This window comes from Thamnophis sirtalis, unplaced genomic scaffold (genome assembly GCF_051295495.1).
Source record: "Thamnophis sirtalis isolate CommonGarterSnake01/CBP01778 unplaced genomic scaffold, rThaSir2_p1.2 scaffold_10, whole genome shotgun sequence".
In the NCBI taxonomy this organism is placed as follows: domain Eukaryota; kingdom Metazoa; phylum Chordata; class Lepidosauria; order Squamata; family Natricidae; genus Thamnophis; species Thamnophis sirtalis.
In genome coordinates, this window is record NW_028261390.1 from 59,423,770 (window position 1) to 59,439,497 (window position 15,728).

Here is a 15,728-nt window from a genome sequence, read left to right on the forward strand (position 1 = left end):
GCCATAAGTGCAAATATACTGAAGTAATTCTATACCAGCATATTCTCTGTTTTCCCTTTTGATGTAGGATAGTAACTAATTAGTCGACCGCATTTCTGCTGGATGGTGAAAAAGTGTCCATTCCATGGTTTGCTTTATACAACCCTATCTAACAATAGAAGCCTCTTCCATACTTAAACAATAATAGGTTTCAGCACAATAAAACTGAATTGAGAATTTTCTTTTTACAAAATTAATAGAATTAGGCCAATGATGTGGTAAAGCAGATTGACTTTAGAAAAAAAAACATTTGACTTTAGTAAGCAATTAGCTTGGATGTTTGAGACTGCAAATTGAACATTTTAATTAGCCTCATAATAAGTTACAATCTTACCTAATAACAACCGAGCGCAGAGAGATTTTCCAATAGTTATATGCATTTAATAAAATAAAAGCCTTTGTTGAAAATCACATTAAAGTATATGGAGATGCAAATGTTATTGCTTGGTGTGCTGCTTTTTCATCTACTTCAACTTATTCCAATACTGCTTAATTCAAAAATGCTAAGAGTATCTGTTGCCATAACTCTGTAAGAAACATTACAGCACTCTGAATAAAAGATGGTTACAAGAGTCTTTATTTTGTAAACTATACATGAACATAAAAAGAAAAACAGTATTTTAATGTTACATAAGATAATAATTAAATTTAATATTAAATCTATTTAATCAAATGCAAAGAAACTTTATTTCAATTAATTGCAGATTAAAAATGAGGGAAAATGATAATGCAGAGTTGAAATTAAACAACTGTTTGCATAATTACACAGAGTTTTTCAATTTCATTATGGCATGAAGCCATAATTTGATATGAATGCAGGTAGTGGAATCTCAAAACGTTTACACAATTAACATGCTAACATAAATGGAGTGATTAAAATAATTTTGTCTATAGTCAAATTGTGAATGCAACTCTATTTAAGAATTATAATGCATTCTATAGGGTAATTATGTAAAAATTGGGGAGGAGAAAAAAAATATTCTCCATAACAGCAGCAGCAGCACTTATAGTGTTACAAAATTTGGAATTTGGAAATGCTTGTCTACTGCCTCATAATTTTATTTCAGTATACATGCTATAAATCTTTCTATTTCTATTTTGCAAGGCACCTTACAATAGCTCCTCTAAAGCTTTGAACTAATAGCAAAAAGGGATGAATTATATGAGAAATGTTTAGGATAGGATTATTTCATTAAAAATGAAAAAAGCCAGTGTTAAAAAAAAACAATTATCCAGACGTATGGTCATTATCAGTTACAGTAACACAGAAACACAAACTTTATGCAAACTTTCACTCAGGACAGGAGAAAGGAATAAAATAAAACACCTCAGTCTATGTTTGTCGGGATTGACTGGATTTATTTCTAGTTGATCTCAGAAAGGCTAAACAGATTAGCCTTAGTTAAATTTTTGAAAAGGGGAATACTATGGCAGTATGCTAGATTGGGAAATCAAAAAGTTCCTGGAAGTCTATGGCAGACATTTCCATTTTGTTTTCCTTAAACAACACGGGCCCATCCATACAGTTACTAGGAGATAAGCTTTAGATCAGTGTTTCTCAACCTTGGCAACTTGAAGATGTCTGGACTTCAACTCCCAGAATTCCCCAGCCAGCATTCGCTGGCTGGGGAATTCTGGGAGTTGAAGTCCAGACATCTTCAAGTAGCCAAGGTTGAGAAACACTGCTTTAGATAGCAATAGCAATAGCAGTTAGACTTATATACCGCTTCATAGGGCTTTCAGCCCTCTCTAAGCGGTTTACAGAGTCAGCATATCGCCCCCACAGTCTGGGTCCTCATTTCACCCACCTCGGAAGGATGGAAGGCTGAGTCAACCTTGAGCCGGTGAGATTAGAACCGCTGAACTGCAGATAACATTCAGCTGAAGTGGCCTGCAGTACTGCACCCTAACCACTGCGCCACCTCGGCTCCTAGATGATGACTTGTGGACTTCAACTCTCAGAAATCCTGCGAGTTGAAGTCCACAAGTCGTAAAAGGGCGATAGCTGCCAACCCCTGCTTTTACAGAATGAATGTGTATCATTTCAAGACCCTAGGTAAATTTGGAAGTTGAAAACATAAACAGTTCAAAACAGAAAGAGGGTACCTGGCACTTTGTGTCCTCTTAGAGATTCTCTGCTGCTCAAATATACAGTAAGCTGATGACACGTTTAAGTTTCCTTCTCTTGCTCATGCACATTTTGAAAAAATATCCCAGTGATCTACATCCCCATGACAAAGCTGCTTTATAATGGAGCCCTGATCTGCTGGAAGTGTGCCTTTTACGTATAGATTCTGAAACAGCCGTTGTCCTCACACATCTCAAATATCTATTTTTGTTCCCCTTGAGGCTACACTCCAGTGCATTTTCTTCTGCTGAGTGGTATTTAAAAACAACACAGAATATAATGATTTTCATTTAAACGAAGAATGTCCAGCTGCAGTGTTTCAAATAATCATACAAAATATACATGTAGATTTGATTCCATTTGACCTTTGAAGGTAGAAGAATTTGCTGGGATAGCATCTTGTAAATTTTAGAGACAAATTAGTCACAGCTAATAAAATCAAATGTATCCCTCATGGTCGTCGTCATCATCATCACCCTCATCTTCATCATCATCATCTTCTATTTCATCTTCATCATTCAGGATATCCTCATCCTCATCATCTGTCCATTCATGGAAATCACCACTGGCAAAATCCCCTGAAGTCTCTAAATCTACACGGTGGAGAGGAAAATATATAAATATGTAACACACACACAATATGTTTCTTTGTGTTAAGTGTCCTACATTACTGTTATTTTATTTACTTTCTTGGAAATAACCCTAGAGACCCAGTTTGATCTAGTGGTTAAAGCACTAAGCTAGAAAGTGGGAAACTTGAGTTCTAATCGTGCCTTAGGCATGAGAGCTGTTTGGGTGACTTTTAGGCTAGTCATTCTTTCTCAGCCCAACTCATCAATATTCCAGTGGGGAAAATAGGAGGAAGAAGGTGTGTTACATATGTTTATTGCCTTGAGTTATGAATTGTGTAAAAATAAATAAGTACAAATAATTAAAACGAAAGCAAAAGAAAGTGATCGTGAATGTCAAGAAAAACACAGCACAATGCCTCCCAGGATAGAACAATAACAAAAAGATTAAAATCAACAAGGACTCAGTAAGTATCCTGTTTCCAGGCCTTTCCAACGTTTATGGAACATCCTCAAGGGGAAGGGGATACTATTCCAGAGGGAAAAAGTAATTGGAGTTATCAGATAATTAGGCTCTGGCCTATGAGGGTTTTTCTATGTGATAATTCTCACCTTGAATTGCACACAGAAGCTGGCTGGCAACCACTGCAATATACAAAATAGCAATGGCACACAGATGTCCCTGTGATATACAAATACCATCCTGTGCTGCCATATTCTTGACCATTTGTAGCTTCCAAATAATTTTCAAGGGCAATCCCATGTACAGCCGGTTGAAGTAATCCAATCTTGAGATTACAGCACGAGTGACTTTCTGACAGATCTCTCAATCTATGAATGGGCCCAACTGGTGTACCAGATTAATCCATGCCAAGGTTTTCTTCCGAAAGCCGCCACTTCAGAGGTGGGTTCCTATCGCACCAGTTTGGTAGAACTGGTTCGTCAAATCTACTGAACCGGTTAGAAGAGGTTCCACCAGTGGACCCGGAAAGCAGGCCACGCCTACAGAAGAGGTTCCAAAAATTTTTGAAACCCACTACTGACACACACACACAGACTCACACAGAGAGAGAAAGAGAAAGAAAGGAAGAAAGAAATAAAGAAAAAAAGAAAGAAAAAGTGAGAGAGAGATGAAAGAAAAAAAGGAAAAAGGGACAGAGAGACAAAAGGAAGGAAAGAGAGAGAGAGAGAGAGAGAACACATGGCCGGCAAGCCACTCCCACCAGGTCACATGGCTGGCAAGCCACTCCCACATAGGAGGCCACACCCACAGAGTAGGTTCAAAAAAATTTTGAAACCCACCACTGCGCTACTTGCTCTTCAAGCAGGAGCCGTGAATCTTTTCTCAGGTCTTTCCAGATAAAACTATTTTAATAAATCATCAGAGAACTACAGTACCTGCTGAACTGAACTATACTGAAATGAAGTACCACAACCTCTCCTCAATCGATTTACTAGAACTCATTTGGATTCTGAAGAACTCTGTGATGATATTAACTGCCTAGACAAAAAAAAGCATGATTTGCTGCGGTAAAGCTATTCTACCCTTACCTCTTTATTCTTTCCAGTTAAGGCTCTCTAGCAACATAACAGAACTTTAATCAGGGGGAACCAGAGAATGTATAGGGTGTTTATTGTGCATAGAATACCATTACGTGTCAGTCTAAGGTTGTTGTATTTCACTAATATATTCCCATCATCTTCTCTCTGGGGCTAAATATGACAAAATATTAATTTGGCAAAAAAAGTGTATGTTTTTCAATTAAGTAAATGGTAAACAACAGATTTATATAAAGTATCTTGTATTTCAAGTAGAAGATAAACTTATTAAAATTAAGGTTAATTATTATAAGCAGAAAGCAATGGCTTCTTCTGAAGGCAAGCAAAATTAGGTGATCTAAACTGTGCTCAATGATTTAATGAGTCTATAATTATGATAGCATTCATTGCAATCTATTCATAAAACACAATATTCTTTTGTTAATTCATTATTTATATGAAAAGTTAATGGTCCAAGATAAAGATGAAGATAAATGAGAAAGTGTCAGTCTAATGCAGTGGTTCTCAACCTGTGGGTCGCGACCCTTTTGGGGGTCGAACGACCCTTTCACAGGGGTCACCTAAGACCATCAGAAAATACATATTTTTGATGGTCTAAGGAACCAAGACACCGCTCCTCTATGGTTGGGGGTCACCACAACATGAGGAACTGTATTAAAAGGTCGCAGCATTGGGAAGGTTGAGAACCACTGGTCTAATGCCTTCTTTGAATGTGTTTTGTATATTATTTGAGGCATATGCTCAATTCTCAATCCCCAAATCTTTTCCAAATTAGCTTCCAAATCAGCCTTTCGCAGCGTGATATCTGTCTAACATAAAGTGGTAGAGATAACTAATAGCTTAATACACTGTATGTGGAGACCCTCAAATTGGGATAAAAATGTAGATTAAAAATTCAAAATTAGCTGTTGTAATGCTGGAATTAACACACAGTTTTAATGGGGGAAAAGGGAGATTTTGGAGACTTACCACAATCTGCAGCCCCGTGTGTTCGGGATCCTGTTACCTCGTTGCCATATCTGTCAACACACCAGCACTGACCTGCAGTTCCATGACACTGAGTTGGTTTATAGTAGCCATCTTCATCGCATAAAGGAATATACTGCCCTGAACAAGACAAAAAACACAAATATTTTGCAACGTTTTGCGGCTTTCCTATTATGACTCCAATGAAGCATCTTGCAAAGAAGCTGATAGCACTTTATGGATATTTGCTTTAGTATAAGCACTCTTTCTCCCAAATTTCTTTTAAATATCAAGTCAACGTGTCCTGAAAGAGATTGGTTGCTATGCAAAAAGAAAAAAAAGAGAGAAAAAGGTAGAAGAAAAAACTGGCAGAGTTTAGGAATAATGAAAGAGACTACAATCCACTACAGTACGTAAAGTTGATTATTTAAGCTAAGGAGTCATCTGGGCAATTGGAAAGTTAATGGAAGACCAAACATTGGAATAATCAAGTTAGGGAGTGACTGAATGGTCCTATGGATTTCAGCTGGGGTGTGTGTGTGTGTTTGTCCATCCGCGCACTTTATAGGTGCCAAAAATCGTTCCATAGATAGACAAAGTCACACCCCACAGATAATTTAATATATAAGTTATATTAAATGTTTTAATTGGTTGATCTTTCAATTAATGAAAGATCTTTCAACAGTACTTCCAACAGTTCCAAGGCGGCTCAACACCAATTTGCACCACTCAGGTGATCCTGATGAGATAGATGATCAGGTGATCATCTATCCAGGTGATGTTAATGACCCGCTAAAAGAATGCAAATGACCAGCTGTCTGCAAGAAGTATAAATCCTTCCATTCTCAGAGTGAGAGCTAAAGAAGCTTCTTGGATGAGAACTGAAATGTCTTCACAGAAAAAACCAAAAACGTCCAGTTGCCTCTTGAAAAAGAACCTTTGGGTCCCCTACTAATTTGACACATAACTTTGCAATGTTGTTAAGTATAATACCTACCATTTTCTCTGAACAAAATAATAATTCAAATGTATTTTTCTTCTTCCCTCTATGGATAAATATAAGGCCTCTCTCTCCCTCCCTCTCCCCTTCCTGTCTGTGTACACAGTAATGAAGGAACTTGTGTATGTGCAGGTGTGTGTGAATGCTGTTAAAGGTTCCATGATATTTTTGTTATCTATTATTGCCCTAGTATTGAATTTTTTTCTTATCATATTGCATGGTTCAATAAATACTGAATTTATATATTTATCTATTTAATAGTACTATTCTATGCTGCCTATCACAACCAAAACTAGAATTTCTGAGAATGCGGACGTTATGGTGCATCAAACTAGATGTTCTTTGGAATATTTCCAGAAATTTATTTTTCACTACATTCAAATATGAACTTTATGCTATATGTATCTGCGTTGTCAATCTCCAGAATCTTTGGTGGCAATTTATGAGAATTACAAGCCTGGTTTTTCTATAATTTTGGGAGAAAAACAAAACAAAGGACAACCATAGAAGATAAATCAGCATTCTTTTAAACTTAACACTCCGAAGCGAAACATGTTATGTATCTGTCATCACAAAACAAATACTCCACAACGACACCTAGTCTATTTCGGTGATGTCACTGCTTCTCTGGCCAACATGAAGAAGGATTTGGTAACCTTCTCAAAAGCACAGTCTTCTTATTCCATGTTACTTTTATTTTAAAAATTGTCAGTTATTCTTTCAATTTTCAATAAAAATAAAAAGATTATACCCTTTAATTAGCATAGCTTTGCAAAATAGAATTAATAGAAATTATGCCAAAATGTTGTTTTATTTTAATTTACTTTTGTTCCTGGTTTCTCTGAAAATAATACCTCCCCGGATAATAAGCCCAATTGGGCTTTTGCGCTAAAATAAGCCCTCCCTCGAAAATAAGCCCTCCCTAAAATATTGCAACACAGCAGCAGCCATGCGGTGACCATGTTCGCCGCTTCCTGCACCTCAAAAATAATAAGACATGATTGAAAATAAGGCCAAGCACTTATTTCAGGGGGTCAAAGAAAATAAGACCCTGTCTTATTTTGGGGGAAACACGGTATTACCCAGTCTTAGTGTTTTAAAAGTAAATCGGCCATTCTAGCAATAGTTTAAAATAGCAGGACTATCTTCAAGGGGAGGCATGGTGGATCCGTAGCTTAAAAGGTTTGGGAGAAGGTCTGTGCTCTGGCCACCAATTGACAGAGTGAGCTCCCATCATTTGCCTCAACTCCTGCCAGTCTAGCAGTTCAAAAACATGTAAATGCAAGTAGATAAATAGGTACCACTTCGGTGGAAAGGCAACGGCATTCAATGTTCCACCATACATTTTGTGCTGTGGCATGATGTCATACTGGCCACATGACTACGGAAACATCTTTGGACAGTCTTGGCTGAATGGCTTAAAGAAACGGAGACCAGCACTGCTATGACTGGTGGAAAAAGACCTGCGGGGACCCCGTTACCATTTTACTATTTTCAAACCAATAATGAAATAATTTTAATAGCTTTCAATGTGTGTGTATATTCTGTTATTAGAATTTTGGTTCATTATTTTAGGATTCATGTTAATTTTGTATTGCAGTTTCACTAGAATTATTATGTAAGCAGAAAAAAAAACGTTCAAAAAATAACTTACCTAGAAACTTCTTCCCCCCTTGTTGTTTGTAAATGTTGCTGAGCAATGACTGGCAAGGTGGATCTAGAATAACATCAGGCATGTTAAAATTTTGCCAAGTATGACAACCGAAGAAAGTTTTGCTCAATGTATAAGTTTCTTTCAAATATTTTAAACTGTTTGATTGTCATTTTAAACTCCTTATCCAGAAGATAGTCACTAAACTTGGTTTGCAAACCATTTTTCTAGCCTGGACTGCAGAAGCAAGTAACAATCTACTTGAGAATATCCAAAATTCTTGGGTAACCTTGTAGATGGATCAGGTTTGACAAGCACCAGCCAAATACAGGATGATTATTCAATATATTTAGATAGGTTTGCCATGGTGTTCTGATTCTGCCTCTGCTTATTCAGATGTGCACTGAAATGTCATAGGACAACCTTTCCTAGGTTGAGTATTTCCATACATTTGGATACTTTTGGAACCACTGGACTGAAGAAGGTTCTTCGATTCACCCACGTAACACCTATCCTCCACGAGCTGCATTGGCTGCCTGTTGATCTCCGGGTGCGCTTCAAGGTGCTAGTTGTCACCTACAAAGCCCTTCATGGTATTGGATCTGGGTACTTGAGAGACCGCCTACTGCCAATTACCTCCACTAGACCGATAAGATCCCATAGACTAGGCCTCCACCGAATTCCATCTGCCGGCCAATGTCGTCTGGCAACTACCCGGAGGAGAGCCTTCTCGGTGGCTGCTCCGACCCTCTGGAACGAACTCCCCGTGGAGATTCGTACCCTCACCACCCTCCAGACCTTAAAACCTGGCTGTTCCGACAGGCCTGGGGCTAAAAGACTTGCAACCCCACTCGAATGGTATGACTGTTGTGCTTTTTTAACGGTGTATGGTTTTCATGTTTGTAACTTGTCTGTTCCCCCCCCCCCCCTTGAACTGTGAGCCGCTCTGAGTCCCCTCAGGGAAAAGGGCGGCATACAAATAAAGTAAATTGAAAAAAAATTGAATTGAATTGAATTCTTTTAAATAAAATATGACAAGTACAGGTTTGCCCTGCTATTTACATATTAAATATATAAACTAAATATATTATTATTAATAATAGATATCATACAATAGGCCCAACCTTTGAATTAGTTTAGTTTTTACAAAGGTACATTCAGGAATGTCATTATATCATTATATGTTCCACTAATAATTTCTATTAAAATAATTAATGCACAGAGTGTCCATTTTAGATTATAAAAAACCATTCTGTTTACTCATGTAAATTTTATTTCTATTTTTCATGTATTTATGTATGTGTGATAGCATTATATATTATATAATAACTGACAAATTAAAGTATTCAAAAAACAGTATTGAAAAATAGCAGAGCATATTTATTTAGCTGAAGCTGACAGTAAGTATTTTGCAGAAGCAAAACTTTAGTCACATATCTGTATTCAGGGGAGAAAAAACGAAAGTACACAAACTTCTGACTTCCATTGAAGAGAATTACTAATTGAAACCAGTGTTGGACTAGATTGTGCTGTCTTTGTACATAATTTGCTATTTTATTTTTTGAGAATAAGTCCCCAGGAATACGGGATTTATCAAGCTCTCTAGTACAAGACAAAATGGAAATGGAACTTCCTCCCCCAAAATATTGCAGTGACCAACTCACCCCACCAGCCAACTTGCTGTGGCCAACTCACCATCGGACAACTCGCCATGGAATAATTCCACAATTCAATTTATTTAAAATAATTTAAAAAGTTGTTTTAATTTTGGCATTCACATTTCATTTTATCCATACTTTTGCATCAGTTATTTAATGATTTTATCCCATCATTGCTTTGATATTGGTGTAACTCTTGTCCTGTAGGACATTGTCCTATGGCGAGTTGGCTGTGGCAAGTTGACTGAGGCAAGTTGACTACGATGAGTTGGCTGTGGCGAGTTTTTCTAGATCTAGACCAGTCAACCTGGTCCCTACCGCCCACTAGTGGGTGTTCCAGCTTCCATGGTGGGCGGTAGGGGTTTGCTGTAACTCTGCCGAGGTGGCGCAGTAGTTAGGGTGCAGTACTGCAGGCCACTTCAGCTGACTGTTATCTGCAGTTCAGTGGTTCAAATCTCACCGGCTCAAGGTTGACTCAGCCTTCCATCCTTCCGAGGTGGGTGAAATGAGGACCAAGTCTGTGGGGCGATATGCTGACTCTGTAAACCGCTTAGAGAGGGCTGAAAGCCCTATGAAGAGGTATATAAGTCTAACTGCTATTGCTATTGCTTTATAAATTTTATAAAGTAAAGTTACTTCCCTACTTTATAAATCACCATTACTATGGAACCGGTGGGCAGTTAGAAAAATTTACTACTAACAGAGATACAAAAGTGGGCGGTAGGTATAAAAAGGTTGACTATCCCTAATCTAGACCCAAGACAGAACCATTCCCTAATCCTTGATCTTCTGCTTTAAAAAAATCATACGGAAGGTGATATTGGTGGGTTGAATCAGCAACAAAGTAGCCAAGTGCTCACTTGCAAGTAAAAAAGTCTTCTGCAAGTAACCATCTACTTGAGAATATCCAAAATTCTTGGGTAACCTTGTAGATGGATCAGGTTTGACAAGCACCAGCCATATACAGGATAATTATTTAATATATTTAGATAGGTTTGCCATGATGTGGCTTAATTAAATAATTAACCTTATATTCTACCTTTCTATCCTTATTTCAAGGCTATACCGTGTTTCCCTGACCCACAAAATAAGCCCTTGGCCTTATTTTCAGGGAGGTCTTATTATTTTTGAGATGCAGGGGGCAGCGAGCGTGGTCACCTCATGGCTGCTGCTGTGTTGCAATATTTTTGGGGAGGGCTTATTTTTAGAGGAAGGCATGCGCTCAAAAGCCTGATTGGGCTTATTATCCAGGAAGGTCTTATTTTTGGGGAAACAGGGTATGTACCAATGATATCTGTATCTGCAGTATATATAGATATGTCCATGGGCTGAGTAAGAAGGTATCTACAGCATTTTGAGTTTTGACCTCACTGAACAACAAACCACTTTTGTGTTTAATTCTTTGAGTAACCCTTTTGGAATTTCTTATAATGTAATTAATCTAGGATAGGAGAATGTTTGTATATGTATGGATTTAACTCCTTTGTTGTTGCTGTTGCACTGTGTTTTCAAGAACCAGCTTAAACTGCCACAAGGCATATTTTCCCCCCTATTTTTCCATAGCTTTCAACTGTTTGACTATTATTCTAATTGCTCACCTTGCTGCCTTTGGAAACAGTAACACCATTCATTGTTTGATATTAAACTGTCCTTGTAAGTGTCACAAGAATTGAAGAATGCCTTGGTGCACTGCTCATTCTTGTCAAGATATATACTTCCAAGTTCTGATTGGTCCAAAAGTAGGTCATAGTTTGTATCAAGTCGGTTAAACATCCAGCCAAGAGAGTCCTTGCAAATTGGTAAAATGCTGGTATCAAATCCTAGGAGGCAAAGACACCAAGCAATTAATTCACTAATACAAGCGTAGCTGACACACATATCAACAGAATGAAGGGTGTCCTTTCTCATGGAAACTGTTTTAGAGCATAAAACTAGATCAAGTCTAGTCTAACGACATTTAGCAAGGGCAATAGGTGATGCAAAATTTGAAAGGACTACTAAATAGAAACAACACTAGCTCTTTGCTCTAGTGTTTGCTGCTATCCACCTGGAATTTTCCAAAGTAGATCTGGTAGCTTTAATGTTTCTTATTATTTTTTGTTTGTTTCCCCAATTTATCATGTATCCCGTTCAAACACTCTAAGTATATCAAACAAATAAATATTTTAACCATTACTTAAAACAAACCCGGCAATTGGCAACTTTAAAAATTAATAACATGAACTGCAATTACAATTAATTCATTTTTAAAAACCCTGCTAAAATGGCCTTACATAGCATGATCTTCAACTACTAAAAGTTCTGCAGGTTTTTTAACATTCTATAAAATATTACTAATATATGAATAATCATGGCTTGGTATGTTTGTGGAAGTTCCAGAGGAAATGGGCCACCTTTAAGAAATCCTGCTTCCAGATTACTCTTACTCTCTTGCTCTCCAAAGTGATACCTATAAGCCAGTGTTGGCGAACCTTTTTGGGACCGAGTGCAGAAACGGGACAGTGCGCATGTGGGGAAGCACCGGTAACTGGAAGAGCAGCTCCCCAGCGTGCATGTGCTCGCTGAGGTGAGCTTCCATTTTTTGGCATGCGCATACACACCGGTCACGTGATCTTTGAATTTCTGCCGCGTATGTATGTGTGAAGGCCAGCTGGCCGGGGCGCATGCATGTGCTGGAAACCAGAAGCTCAGCTTCCTGGGGCATGCATGTGTGCCCGGGAGCTGCTCTTCCGGTTTCTGGCACTCCCGCATGCATGAAGACCAGCCGCCGGCATGCATGCATGCATGCCAGAAACCCAAAGACCAGGTCTTCATGCATGCGCGCCGGAATCCAGAAGAGCAATGGGTGACGGCTGGCGTGCCCGGAGAGATGGCTCTACGTGCCACTTTTGGCATGCATGCCATAGGTTCACCATCATGGCTATAGGCGCTGCATGGCTGAATTGGACCAGATAAGACAGATTGCCTCTGGAGAAGATTTTCCTGTAAGTAATTCGAATTATATACAGTAGGCTTTATGGGTTATTAACAGCAGCAAATTGTTAATTTACTGAACTGAACCTGGATTAATGTACTGTAAGTGACATCTGCAACATATACAGTATGTAATAAGGTTCCACCACAAAACCGTGGACGACAAAATCGCGGTCGACGAAAGCGCGCATTTGACGTCATCACAGCGTGACGAAAACATCACGCTGTGATGGAAAAATGTAAAAATAAAGCGAAAACCTTACCCTAACCCCCCCAAACCTAACCCTAAACCTAACCTTAAACCTAACCCTTAACCTAAGCCTAAATCTAACCCTAAACCTAACCCTTAACCTAACGCTAAACCTAACGCTAACCTTTAACGTAAAATTTAACGTAACCCTAACGCTCTAAACCTAACCCTAACCCTTAACCTAACCCTAACCCTTACCTTTATGTGAATCGGCTTGCTTTAATTTTATTGTTATTTCAATTTTTAATTTTTTTCGTCGCACTGTGATGACGTCAAATGCGCGCTTTCGTCGATCGCGCTTTTGTGGACCGCAGTTTTGACGGGTCACGTGTAATAATGCTAAAATATATGATGTGTTGTTGCTGGGGCAAGGGGGTTTCTTCTACTGATAGAATACAGAATACACAATATAATATTTGGTTTATTTTCAAGGGCAGTTTCCTGTGGAGCATGTTGCACTATTCCAATTGCATTAAGAACATGAATAACTAAATGTCTTTCCACATCCTTCCCTCCAGATATGGCTCCTGTTTTTCGTCTCGCATATTTCTTTAGTAAATTAAATCTCCCCGAAGATTACCCCCCAATATTTCCATCATTTCCCTACTTGAGAGGTTGCTAAGATTCATGGCAGAACCGCCTGCCATTCTGCTAAGAAAATACCCCGTTCTCTGGAAATCATACAGATCCATTATGGCACCTGGAGTACATTTACCATGGATAGCATATTTATAGACTATTTTAAGAAATAGAAGGCGCTAGAAAAATTATGTAGTGCATGTCTATACTCCTTTGTTCTCCTGTGTATTAGAAGAGCTTATTTGTTAATCACATTAATCTTTACACTTTTATAAATTTGCGTATACTATAGTATAGATCAAATATGCTATACTCTTGTTTCTCTTCTTTGATGTTGGTTTAATGCATCAAGGACCAATTTTCCCCCCTAAACTTTTTACACCAAGGAAAAATATCACTTACTGTAAGATATACATTCACTCTTGGTTTGTATTAGTTCAAGTTCACTATATCTAGATATAGTTCACGTTCACATTCACCAGATATAATATTTCTATGACAAAGGAAAAGTTCTCCTTATATACATAATTCCAAGAAAAAAAATAAATGAGACGATTGAAACAAGTGTTTAAATTTTAGCAGGCAACTACAGTGGGTGCTGGGATTCTGGATCATATCACAGTGGGCACATATGATACTTTTATATGCTCAGTTCTTGTATTCTGGTTCATAACATTTTATTAAAAATTATATAGATATAAAACTAATTAATGCCCCAATTAGTGCAGCTACTTGGTGAATATTTCATAAAATACATCTGGTTATTATTCTGAACAAATACTTTTCTAAAGATTATTAAATTTGAAAATACACATATGGTCATTGTTTTTCTTGAAAAAAGTTGCTAGACGTAAAAATTTAATAAAGGATGTCTAGCTGCAAGAAAACACAGAATTATTTAACAATGTATAAGTTAACAATGTGTAAGTTAATTAGTATGTTTATTTATTCTGTTTATGTATTGCCCTCCCTACCTCTCTCTCTGCAATCATATTAAAATTAAATCAATTGCATTAAATATGTTTACATTTGATATTCATTTTGAAGCAAAAGGATCTATTGTGCCCTGATCTGGGATGTGCCCCTAAACTAGACTTGGGGTATACATTATAAAGCACCCCTCCTGGCAATGCACTTTTATTTTAGTTTAATCAGGAAATGAGAAGAGATTCCCAAATCAAAACAGGAACATATTTCACACATCAAGAGCTTCAACATCTGAACGTCTGAGTTTTTTAAATCACCCTGTATGAACTTATATGAATGTTAACAAACAGGATAAACACAATAAATATTAAATACAATTTTAATAAGAAATGAATCAGAATTTCACAAAAGAATGTATAGGATATTGTATACAGCATTTCCTACATTTTTTCTCATGTTCAGTTTATATTGTATGTGCTTTGGATTATGTTAGAACAGAGATTTTGTTCAGGATGAAAAACATTATTGCATTAAGCATTTGAAAAGGAAAGTACAGTAGGTCATTAGAAAGTTTTTTAATAAAGAAAGTTTTTCATATATTTCATTGAGATAAGCTAATGCAAGTTCAAATACACAGTTCTCTCTCTCTTCTCTCTGTCTCTATCTTTCTATCTTTCTATCTATCTATCTATCTACCTATCTACCTACCTATCTATCTATCTATCTATCTATCTATCTATCTATCTATCTATCAATCAATCTATCAATTTATCTCTCTATATCACACATGTGCTAGTCATTCTCAACTCTAGGGGGCGGTGCTTATCTCCGTTTCTAAGCCGAAGAGCCAGCGCTATCCGAAGACATCTCTGTGGTCATATGGCCAGTATGACTAAACACCGAATACACATGGAACGCTGTTACCTTCCCACCAAAGTGGTCCCTATTTTTCTATTTGCATTTTTACATGCTTTCGAACTGCTAGGTTGGCAGAAGCTGGGATAAGTAATGGGAGCTCATTCCATTACGCTGTGCTAGGGATTCAGACTGCTGAACTGCCGATCTTTCTGATCGACAAGCTCCATATCTTAGCCACTTAGCCACCACGTCCCTTACTTTATAAATAAGGGATATATACTTATACTTACCAATGAAATTAATAGGTTGCTATTTATATATATATAGCAACCTATTAATTTCATTTTGTTCAGTTTCATTTCTTTCACACAAAATGCAACTTTCCAAATATTACTATGAATACCTTTGCATGTTTTAGGCCTTGACATTCCCACTATTAGCAATTTTAATGCATTATAATAAAACTAAAATTTGACCACAGATACATGAAGTCTTTGACTACAATCACAACTGAGCCCAAAATTTCTGTTGCTAATATGAACCATTTGCCAAGCATCCAAATTTTGATTG

General features: G+C 37.4%; 1 protein-coding gene across 1 annotated transcript in view; it reads right to left on the reverse strand.

Annotated features, from left to right (window-relative positions):
• Positions 1–595: 595 nt before the first annotated feature.
• Positions 596–15,728, reverse strand: part of SPOCK3 (SPARC (osteonectin), cwcv and kazal like domains proteoglycan 3) — a 139,592-nt gene continuing 124,459 nt past the window's right edge. The window contains exons 8-11 of the mRNA XM_087724689.1: positions 11,170–11,391; positions 7,917–7,979; positions 5,266–5,403; positions 596–2,760 (exon numbers count right to left, since the gene is read on the reverse strand). Coding sequence (XP_087580815.1) covers positions 2,606–2,760; positions 5,266–5,403; positions 7,917–7,979; positions 11,170–11,391 — 578 coding nt within the window. The 3' untranslated portion in view covers positions 596–2,605. The remainder of the gene's footprint in view (positions 2,761–5,265; positions 5,404–7,916; positions 7,980–11,169; positions 11,392–15,728) is intronic.